At 60.1% G+C, this 11,400-nt stretch overlaps 1 protein-coding gene across 1 annotated transcript in view; it reads right to left on the reverse strand.

The window, feature by feature from the left end:
- Positions 1–11,400, reverse strand: part of POLN (DNA polymerase nu) — a 160,973-nt gene that overhangs the window by 8,936 nt on the left and 140,637 nt on the right. The window contains exons 19-21 of the mRNA XM_077750518.1: positions 10,519–10,601; positions 4,112–4,243; positions 296–406 (exon numbers count right to left, since the gene is read on the reverse strand). Coding sequence (XP_077606644.1) covers positions 296–406; positions 4,112–4,243; positions 10,519–10,601 — 326 coding nt within the window. The remainder of the gene's footprint in view (positions 1–295; positions 407–4,111; positions 4,244–10,518; positions 10,602–11,400) is intronic.

Consider the following 11,400-nt stretch of genomic DNA (forward strand, 5'->3'; position numbering starts at 1 on the left):
ACAGCGGCAGGACCCGGGAGGGCCTGCTGGGCCTGGTGGGGGGGGCGAGGCGGGGGAGCCGGGGCGGGAGTCAGCCCTGGCCCTGCCCACTCCCTATTTGCAGGCGCGGGGCCGCATTGCTTGAGCCTGTCTCTTGCGGAGACGTGACTGTGCCCCGTGCACCTACCTGCTGGGCCCGTGTCATTCCACTGGTGCCTCCCCACAGTAGCCGGCCGTGAGGACGGGACAGCCCTGCGGCCGACAAACACCCAGGACGCACGCGGACATGGCAGATGGGCGGAGGGGCTCGGGGTACCTTGCACCACGAAGTTCACCGCCTGCCGCTCTGCTTGTGCCCGGAGCCGCTGGTCCTGTGCGTGGACTCTAGGCAGTGGTCTCCTTCTGCCCATGACGGACGCCACATAGCCTGGGTCACACGAGGAGAAGCAGGACATGAGGCAGGAATGAACAGGCTGCGCGGTGTCCCGCGCTTACCTACCCTTTGTGGGTGGGGCTCCCTCAGGGCAGGACCCGTCCCCTGGCGGCGCTGAGCCGCAGCGTGACCCGTGACCCGGGGCTGTGCCCAGAGGCCTCCCTCTCTGCGCGGGGAGAGCAGGGGCAGCGACGTCTCCGCCTGCCCGGTGGCTCGCCCGTCTCCCTCCCGCTGCAGCGTATCTGACACGGGCTGGGGACGGCAGCGTGTAAAGACTGTTAAAAGCCACTGTGGGACTTGGGTGCGGAAGTAACTCTGGACCATGGGGCAGCTGCGATGGGGAGAGAAGCATTAATCCGTATTCTACTCAAGGAGGGGCTGATGGCCCGGGTCAGGGCCCGCACCCTTACACACGAGGGCAGGCCCAAGTTTTGTGGGGCCTGAAGCTTCTTAATCCTGAGGTCTTCCTTACAAGAACAAACGCAAGCGTTGTGTTCTGTTGGTTGAGAATGTTCCTGACCAGTGAGAACTTCCGTTTTATTGGGTCGGTGAGACTACCTGCCCCACTTAGGCTCTCCCGTATCTGAGGCTTGGGAGAATTTCCCATGGAGATGACAATCACTACATGACAGCGCCTGGAGCGGTGGCTGTGTGCCCACGGTGATACCACCATCCGGTCTCCTAACAGTGCGGGCAGTGGGGACAGGCAGAGCCCGAGCCTCCGCCCGGCCAGCTTCAGGCCCCGCCGCTCCGTGTGTCTGGTGACCCTGGACCGGACGCCGGGCACTGGGTGCTTCCTGCTGCTGAGGGTTGGGTTTGGTGTGTTCTTTCAAGAGGGTCAGGCCCAGGTCACCAGCAGGTCACCTGATGCCTTTGAGGCCTGTGTTTGAGCTCTGTGGGCTGCTTCTGAGTAGCCCCTGGCCAGGGGTGCTTCAGCCCCACTCCTGGGTCCTTCATTCTGGGGGCTCTAGGGAGTGTCCCAGGTGTCCACACCAATGGTCAGGATGCAAACATCTTCTAGCCCTGCACGGACTCTGGAATCGCCCAGGCTACTGCTTCCAGAAGTTACTCTGCTGCGTCCGATGGGGTTTCACAGGGAATGTGCGCCTTGGGGCTCAAGCACACACACAGGGAACCCTCTGAGGATGTGTGGAGTGCTTTCTCCGCGGGGCCCCTTGCCCTCTGACCCTCTGCCTCGGCCTCCCTGGTCCCAACTCTGGTTCCTTGGCTTTGTGACACCACGTGGCTGCCTGGGCTCCCCACGCCCCACCCCCCCACTTTGTTTCTGTCCTCTCAGGGCCAGAGGACTGCCCTGCCGTGGTCCAGTGAAAACAGCTGCTTCATGTATTTTGCCCAGTTTTCTAGTTGTTTATCGTGGGAGGGAAGTAGGGTCCCAGGTCTCTGTGGCCCAAAGCGGAGTCCTGGGCTCCACACGTCCCCAGTCCCCAGCGTGCGCGGGGCTGGGCGCGTGCCTCCTGTTCACGCTGCGATGACCTCTATCCCTCACCCTCGCGTCCTGTGCTCAGCAAGTGGGCGAGGGCATGGGAGGAGGCCTCTGGAAGCACGCAGCCAGCACGGCCTGCACCCCACAGTCACAGGGAAGGAGGGATAAACCACACAAGTATCTGCCCTGAAATCCCAGTTAAGTGAGTCGCCAACTCGACCTCCCCTTAGCTGTGGCCGCCCCCCCAACCCCTGAGACGAGAGGCCGGCTGGAGGCGGCATCTCCGCCCATGTGTCGACACCTGTCCCGGGGCTGGCGAGGCGCCCGGACCTTCGCTCCTCAGCACCGTGGTGCGCCTGCCTCGTGTGCCTGCTGCAGCGCCGGGAGCGTCGGGGCGCCTACCTGGGGAGCGGCAGNGCAGCCCGCCCCGGCTGAGGGGCCGACCCGGTCACTTCCGACTGCCCCCGAGGCACCAGCTCGGACCCGCCTCCCCTGCCACCCTGTTTTCTGCACTCGTGTGGACAGGTTTGCAAAAATGAAACCCAGGTTCTTCCCGTGGCCTGCCCCGCCCCGCCGCAGACTCCCCGGTCTTCCACGCGGCGGCTCAGACGGCGCCCCTGGGGGCACCAGGGGTAATGGAGCTCTCCAGGCCCCCCCCCCGCCTCCCCCCCGTCGCTCTGCTCCAGCGTCCTGTTCGTCTCTTCCACACCTAGAATCCCGTCTTTCTGACCTTGTCCGGATGGACTCGCTTATTTGAGGCACATTGTCTGCTCTTGGACGGTGGCCCCAGGACCGCTCGGGGCTCGTGAGGCTGGTGTCAGCACCGGGCCCGACCGTCCGCTCACACTGCGGAAGAACAGCATGATCACGCCAGGACCTCCCTACAGCGTCTGCCCGGAGGGTAACCGCTGGTCCAGAGCGGAGGGCCACTGGGGGCCTGGGGGCTCAGCCGGTTAGGCGTCCGACTTCGGCTCAGGTCACGATCTCACGGATCACGGGTTCGAGCCCCACGTCCGGCTCTGTGCTGACAGCTCGGAGCCTGGAGCTGCTTCAGATTCTGTGTCTCCCTCTCTCTCTGCCTCTCCCCTGTTCACGCTGTCTCTCTCTCTCTCAGAAATAAATTAAACATTAAAAAATAAATAAATAAAAGAGGTGAGTGCCAGGAAGGGAGGCAGAGCCGTGCAGCAGGGAGGGGGTGGGTCTCCGCCTCGTGCCACCTGCCAGCTGTGTGAACTTGGGGAGCTACTTCACCTCTTGGTGCCTCGTTTTCCTCATCTGTAAGATGGGTAACGACACACACACCTTTTAGAACTGCAGTGAGGATCAGAAGTTACTCAGTCGAAAGCCGCCGAACCGCATGTGGCCTGCAGACGGGCCTCGCAGGCACTGGCACCGCTGTTTTCTGACGATTCTGACTGCACACACTCTCATCGACACTGGGCTCCATCACTCTTCTAATGTCTCAAAAGCGGTAGAACTTTACTCTTCACAGAGCGCCACCGGACCCAGCTCTGTGCCCCCCGCACCTGCCGTCCGCCTGCCTTCCGGTGGCCGGCCTCACGCAGCTCCGCTCCCACGCTCGCTTCTCTCCTTCCTCTCTCCTCACCTCACTGTGCTGCTCTTTTTCAAATGCCTTGGTTTGAATGTACGTTCACAGATTTCTTTCGTTCTTTTGAAAATACACTTTTAAAGCATCGCTTCACCTCTCAGTGAAATGCCCACCTGGCCGTGCCCCGCAGGTTTTCACATGAGACACTTTCACTGTCATGTATTTACGTTTGTGATTTTTGTGGGGCTTCTTTTTTTCATTCTAAATCATTACGGAGTGGGATGCACCTCCGAGCAGGCAGACGGCCGGCCGGCCACGTATTTAGATACAAGCTACCTTTGTGTTCCACGGTGGCCCCACGACATGTTCTACTTGACATTCTTTTAAATCTGTGACCAGCTTGTGCTGAAGTTTTGTAAGTCGGCCGCGCGCAGGACGCATACCATAAGAAGGCATGTTCAGGGACAGGATTTCATCTTTACCTGTCCATCTGTATTTTCTGACCCAAGATTGCGGCGAGCACATCCTGGCTCTGGACCCTTGTCACACGGGGACTTGTGGCCCCATTTTCCAGCAGGGGCCGTGCGCCCACCGGGTGCCCTCCTGTCTGCCCACCACCCCCTAAGTGAGTGAGGCTGGAGACCAGCGGGGGCTGCAGCTCGGGGAGGGGGGGCGCCCCCACAAGCTCGGGTGGCGTCTGGCTCACCTGTCTGGTGACACTGGGCAACGGTTGTTTGGGCAAAGTCCTTGATTTTCTTGTACTTCTGCAAAAAACTCTCCAAAAACTGGGCAGCTTCTGGCACAGTAACTCTCAGGCACGCGGCGAGCCGTTCCTTCCCTGCACAGACAGAAACGCTCAAGATCAGAGGCGAGCCCGCCTCACACCAGCGGGGACCGCGAGCCCAGGTGGCGGCCATCGCACACAGGTGAGCCCGCAGAAGGCCCTTGGGAGACTACGGGTGCAGGGCCAGCTGGTCCCACTCCTGTGTTCCCAGTGGGCCGGGATGGGGCTGGGCGCTGCTCGGCCTACGCTGGTGTCTGTTACACACTTACTCACTCGACAGTGCCGACCGTGGCCCGGGCGGGTGCTGCAGGCGGAGCCGTGAACGAAGCAGATGTGGGCCCTGCTCTCGGCCTGTGTCCAGAGGGAGACCTGACTCCACAACTGGGGGACCCTGGGGAGGGGCACCGGGGGAAGGGGAGGGAAATTTCCATTGCCAAATTATGAGACGATGGTACTTAGGAGCTCCTATCCTTGACGCTGTTACTCTGAGACGAACACTTCTGGTCCAGAGCAGTATTTGTTCCCTAGGGGACGCAGGTGCTCTGGTGAGGCTTTTTACAGCAGGATCTCCGGTCAGGAGGGCATGTGAGTCCCAGCACAGCTTGCTGGGGGCAGAGGCTGGGGCCACACACACCCGGGTCCGAGTCCGGCTCCGTCACCACGGGAGGCTCTGTGTGGCCTCGGGGAAGTTATCTGACCTGCAATCAACCCTGTTTCTTCACCTATGACTCAAGGACACTAGCCTTTACCCCAGGGGGTGTTAAGAGGACCCGAGAACCAAGGCAGGTAAAGCTCAAGCAGAGCCTGACTCCTATTTGGTTTTTAGTATGAAGTCATTCTCTCCCATTTTCCTCCAGAAAAGAATGATAGTTTAAAGAGTGAATGAGGAGCACATGAGGACAGGCCAGGGGCCCTGCTGGACCCCAGGGTCACGGGCAAAGCCCTGAGCTCTGAGGGGCTGCATGGTTGGAGGGAATCCCTGAGAGTCAAACAGCTGAAGAGCTGAATTCCTGCGAGAGCATGACCAGGACCAGGAGCGGGCTTGCTGTCCTCGGCACCGGGTCTGCTCTGGGGCCACACCAGAGGGTGCCCCAAGCAGCCCTCAGGACAACCCAGCCCGGAAACCATGGCCCAAGGGAGGAGGCGTGGAGCCTACAGGGACTGGCAGACCAGCCTCACGGGCCCAGTCTTCTCGTTAGCCAGGCTGTTCCCAGCGCCTGCTGGCTGATGCCTTCAGTGGTCTGGACAGAAATCCACCTTGGGAATTTGAAGGGGAGGCATTTGCTTCCACTGCTTGGCAAGGAAGAGTGGGAAAGGCCGGGGTGCCCTGTGCTCCCCAGAGTCTCTCCCAGCCGGGAGAGCTCACAGAGCCCTCAGTCCTTCCTCTCGCCAAGCTTGCCTGATGCCACTTCAATGGAAATGAAAAAATTTCCAATTTCTCTTTTAGGGCTTAATTAAGACCATATGATAGCTTCATAAATACATTATACTGAAGTAATCCATCTCTCATTCTTTCTGTGCATTCTAATCACTGCCCCTCGGCTATGGCAGTCTAGTGGAAAGCTCCACTGGCGTTCAGAAAGGAATCAGGCAGCGATTAGACACCTCAGCCAGGCCCGGCTGGGTGGGACCCTGAGTCCTCTCAGCTAAGTCCTTTCTCATGTCTAATCTGCTGTTAAGCCTACTCGGTGAATTTTTTATTTCTGACATTGCAGTTTTCAGTTTTAGAACTTCCATTTGGTTTTTATTTTCTGAGATTTCCTATTTTTTCATTCATTATGAGCATGTTTTCCTTTACATCCTTCAGCATAGTTATAGTGACTTTCAAATCCACGTCTGCTAATTCCAGTATCTGGGTCATCTCAGGACATGCTTCCATGATGCCCCCCCCTTTTTTTTGAGTCTGGATGGAGTTATCCTATTTCTCCATAGGCTTATTAATTTTGGATTATATCCTGGATATTGTGAATGTAATGCTTTGGACACTCTGGATTCTATTATGTTTTTTCAGGAGTACTGATTTTCTTTTTTTCTTTTCTTTTTTTAAATTTGAGAGTGAGAAATAAAGGAAGTAGGAGTTGGGGAGAGGGCCAGAGGGAGAGAGAGAGGATCTTAAGCAGGGTTCGATCCCATGACCCTGGGGTCACGACCTGAGTCAAAATCAAGTTGGACGTTCAATTGACTTAGCCATGCAGATGCCCCAGTGATGTTTTCTTTCTTCTCTTCCTTTTCTTCCCCTCTCTCCCTCCCTCCCTTCCTTCCTTGCACAAGACTTTGTCCCTGTGCAGTGGGGAGCAGCTGAAGCTCAGATCAGTCCTTTTAGCCTTAGCTGGGCCGTCTGAAGTTTGCCCCTTCTTATGCATAGTTAGGGGGCAGCCAGCGGTTTGGGCAGAGTTCACATCCAGAATTTAGTGTTCTCCTTTGGCTTTCTTTTTCCTGAGATTTCTTTCTCACTTTCTAGATTCCCTGCTTGCTCCAAACTGCCCCGTGTCTCCTCAAGCAAGCGAGGCTACGCATTTCTGTTGGAGTCTCAGCCACTCGTAGTGCCGAGGCTGGTCTTCACCCCAACCATTCCTCCCACAGGCCACGCCTCAGTACTTTATGTAGGTGTTTATTATATTTTCCCCATAAGTTGTAGTTGGATGGGAGCCACTTGGCCATTACAGAAGTCACACTTCTCCTTCTCGGTATGTATGGCTCAAGAATTCTTTTCCTTTATCAGGTAGAACCATTGGGAATACTTGAAGGGCAGAGGTTGGCCAAGGTCCCTGTACGTGAAGAAAGCCTGTTCACAGGAGGAGCAAATAGTGCAGGACCTGCACAGGAAGAAGAGGCGGAGACTCGGAGGGAGGCAGAGGGTCCAGCCAGACCTCAGGGCTCCTGCTCCCGTGCCCTTCCAGTGGGTCTGTCACACTCCAAGGCCCCAGGCGGGGTGACCCTGGACTCCGTGAGGGCTTGTGTTCCACGCTTCATGTAGACAGGCCCCTTTCAGACACTGTCCCCCATGCTTCGGTTCACTTGGTCAGGTTTCCGCTGTGTGAGCTGTGATCGCGACCAGGCCTGTCCCCTAGAGCAAGGGCCCCCTCGGCCAGAGCACGAGTCACTCCCCGTCTCTGAAACCCCACAGGAACGCGCAATTTGACTTTTCCCGCAGATGGCTAATGACATCGTGTGCGCGACATCTTTAGGAAGACAATCACTCCCTTGTCTCCAAGTGCTCTTTCACCACTCGCGTATTTGCTAACGGTTTCTCACTCTCGTCTGCAGCTTGGAGACATGGTGGGCCCTCAGGAGCGCCGGCTGCTCTCCCTGGAACAGACCCGACCGACTACATGGCCTTCCGAACTCTGCTCCGGCGGCCTGCCCCGATGCCCTTGGCCCTGCTCGGCACCGGAAACTCAGTGCTGTCCTCACGGCCTGCTTGTGCATCTCTTGTGACAGGTGTCGGCCCATGGGAGCAGATACTACACCTGCCTGAGTCCTCCCATGCCCAGGGGGAGCCTGGCCTAAGCACACTCGGCGGGGTGGGGGGAGCTACTGACCACATGTGCCTGGATGTGGAGGCGAACCTGAGTGCTGAACCCATGGAGAATCAAGGGGTAAACGGACTCTAGGAGGAGTGGGGGCTCCGAGCAGGACCAGAGGAGTCAGGAGGGGCTTCCTGGAGGCAGCAGGTCCCGCTGGGCTCAGAGGGGCCGTCAGCAGAGCCGCGCTGGGTGCACTGTTAGTTGGCAGGTGGTGGAAGGAGGAGCCCGCGCGGTCAGCCGTTCGGCTGGGTCCCGGGGGACAGCTGCTCTGTGGTCACCACCAGTTTGGGCAGGGACGGTGCCCCCCGCAGAGTCTGAGGGAGATGTGAGGACCGGGCGGCCCCATCCACAGGCCGCAGGGCTGCGGCGACGTGCCGTCCCTCCTGGGCACCTTCTCTGCTCATGTCACAGCCCTGCTTCTCCTCGACTGTCACCGTGGTCCTCACGCTGCTCACGCCAACTCAGGCGGCGCCTCTGGCCTGTGCCCCTGGCATGGAGGGCAGCAGTTTCCAGACCCTCGGTGGCACCTTTGTGCAGAAACCCATCATTGCCTCTGGCTGGAAGCCCCGTGCTGCATTTCCAGAGGGTTCCCAGCAGGCCGGGGGACCCGGCAGCTTCTCCCGCCAGGACGCTGGCTGCGCACACGGAAGACGGCACAGCCGTGCGCAGATGCACAGTGATCTCCGTCAGGCTGGCCGGTGACAGCGGAACAGCCAAAGTGGAGGCTTGGGGTGGGAGCCCTGTCACCATCAGGGCTAAAAGCAGCCAAATTACTCTTTTCACCAACATCACAGCTAATGACTCACTGCTTATTTACAAAGTAGAGCTCTTTTCCTCTCTAGCAAAAAATGAGGTGAATATTCCAGAAGGTGCCAGAGTGAAGACGGACTCTTGAGTGCATCCTGCCACGTGCGTGACGCTGTGCTGGGAGCTGGTCACTCTCACTCCCGCCCCTCTCCCTGCGGCCCCCCACCGCACAGAGCTGCCAGGGCCCTGGTGGCGTGGGCCGGGACACACTGGGCAGCGGGCCCCCAGCGTGGCGGCAGGCGCTGAGGGTGAGGCGGCCAGTGCCAGGCACCATCCAACAAGCCTGCCTCCTCGCTGACTGGGAGGGGCCTGGGGCACAGAGAGGTGGAGGGCCTTGGAGAAGGTCACAGAGCCAGGAGGGGATGGGTTGGGAGTCCAGCTCAGGCTGCCTGTTAGGGAAGCAGAGCCGAAGCTGATGGTGTGTCTGTGACATGGGATTCTGGAGCAAGATGCCAGGCACCAAAATCTAATGTAATTTGGTGGGATGGTGCCTCTTGTCCGCAACCCCCCCCCCCAACAGTGACCCAGAAAGGTTCAGGAGCACAGCACAGGGAGGTCAAGAGGAGACGGACGGAGCGAGTCTGAGTCATCCTGCTACCACCCACTGAGTTCAGTTCTTTAAAGCTAGGTTTCTTAGCTTGTTTCCCAAAAACTGTGTACACAAAATATCTTCACAAGTAGGGTCAGAAAACGACCCAGCTTGTTGATTTGTTCACTATTTACCACGGGCCTGGTCTGGGCAGCGCTCACCGTGGGCCCGGTCTGGGCAGGGCTGCCCCAGCTCCTGTGTCATGGGGCTCCTCAGGCTGGGAGAGTGGGCCATGGGGGGCCTGCTGAGGGCTGCACGTGGGTTGGGAACCCCGAGTTCGGAAAGGGGTGTGTAGCAGACAGACCCTCAAGTGGCCTCTGTGGTCCTGCCTACTGGTCTTCAGGCCCTCGTATGACCCCTGCCCTGGAGTGTGGCCAGACCTGCCTCCTGCCTCTAGCCAGGCACAGGGGAGGCCACAGGGTACGTGACCCGACCACATGTGTGCTAAGTGTCGCACCATCCTGCTGGGTCTCAAGAATGAAGCCACCGTGCTGTAGGGTGGGGACCCACGTGGCCTGAGCTGAGGGCTGCTGATGGGCTCCCCGGTGTGGCTCGGGTGAGACCACTGCCCTGCAGCCCCGCAAACATGGAGTGGCCATAAATGTGCCACCCGGGAAAAGATCGCCGCTACGGGGGCCAAGGGCAGCTGCGAAGGGGACTGTGGAGCGAAGGGGGCGGTGTGAGCGTGAGCTCTGTGGACGTGGGGGTCCAGCAGACGGAGCGGCGTGCAGAGCCTGGGCTGGCCGGCGTGAGGCGCGTTCCAGACCCGTCATGGCAAGTCACTAACGCCCTGGCACCAGGTCACCCTGCGCGCGTACGAGGTGGCTCTCATACGTGACTGGCCACACGTCTGCGCGATGTTCTCGAGCTGGAAGCCTGCCACGTTTTGCTGCCTTTCCTCGAATGAACAAAGGGTGTCCGTGGCAGGGGACAACCTCTCCCTTGTCTCTGAGGGGACGTCAGGCCCCACTGGTTCGGCGTGACGCGGAGGGAGAAGAGACTTGAACGGGATTTGCTCGGCCCTGTCAGGGAGCTGTGGCGGGGAGCAGAGGCCCGCGCTGCCGTGGGTCCTGGGGCTGGCCCAGCAGCGGTGGGGTGGGGCTGACGGTCTGGGCTCTGGCCCTCAACACCCCTCCCCCCCGGGCGGTTTTGGTCACGTTCATGCCCGCGCCACCGTCCTCCCCACTGGCGCGACGCGGAGTGGGGCAGGGGCCACAGACGGTCTGCCTGGTGCTTGGTGCGTCGTGAGTGTCATCAGTGCTCGTAAATGACACTCAGGAACTCACAAAACTGAGCTGCAGGGGCCAAGCGTGGTCCCTCTAGGGCACAGCCACATTTCAACACGGGTACGCGACAAAGCCACCTCGGCCGGGCCTGCGGTGACACCAAGCCTGGCTGCAGCCTACCTGCTCCATAGACCACCGAGTACACCACCTTCTTGGTCTGCTCTCTGTCTGCGTGCGTCACCCGTTCTGCGGGAACGTCCTTCCTGCGGGGAAGATGGCACGCTGTCGGGCACGTCGGCATCATGTCTGCAGGGTGGAGGGCGTGCGAGGCCCGGCCGCGAGCCGCCCACCACAGCTCCTTCTCTGGAGGCTCTTAACCATTTCAAGCCTGTCTACGGGGAGGGGAGATGCTCTGCACCTGCACGTCTGGCTCGGCACGGCTTCTGCAGGCAGGTGTTGGCGAGGCCTGGCACGTGCAAGCCGGCCAATTCCCGGGCGTCGCACGCGGACAACAGGGAGCCCCTTCCCAGAAGGCGTACCTGCCCGACTCGAGGAAAGCCCGCACCCAGGTCCGGGGGGGCCTGGGCCCCTGGACACCGTGGCGGGCCACACAGCACCAGCCAAACGGCCTCAGCCTTGCCTCCCACCGATGCAGGTGTGCACGGGGTGGGAGGGGCTCTGAGTGCCCTGGCGTGCACGCGGGGGTGGGCTCTGAGTGCCCTGGTGTGCACGGGGGGGGGGCTCTCAGTGCCCTGGTGTGCACAGGGAGGGCTCTGAGTGCCCTGGTGTGCCTGGGTGGGGCTCTGAGTGCCCTGGTGTGCAGGGGGGGGGCTCTGAGTGCCCTGGTGTGCACGCGGGGGGGGCTCTGAGTGCCCTGGTGTGCACGGGGTGGGCTCTGAGTGCCCTAATTTCCCGAAGAATGTCTCCCCAGCTGACCCTCCCATGCCCTCAGTGCTCTCTTCTCTGCCTGGCCTGTCCCCTTGTGCTCCAAGCAGTTGCAGGGAGCTTACCTTACTGTGCTTTCCAGCAACCCTCCCCCCCCCCCCCCCCCCCCCCCCCCCC

The sequence above is a fragment of the Crocuta crocuta genome, unplaced genomic scaffold, assembly GCF_008692635.1.
Source record: "Crocuta crocuta isolate KB4526 unplaced genomic scaffold, BGI_CrCroc_1.0 scaffold179, whole genome shotgun sequence".
In the NCBI taxonomy this organism is placed as follows: Eukaryota; Metazoa; Chordata; class Mammalia; order Carnivora; family Hyaenidae; genus Crocuta; species Crocuta crocuta.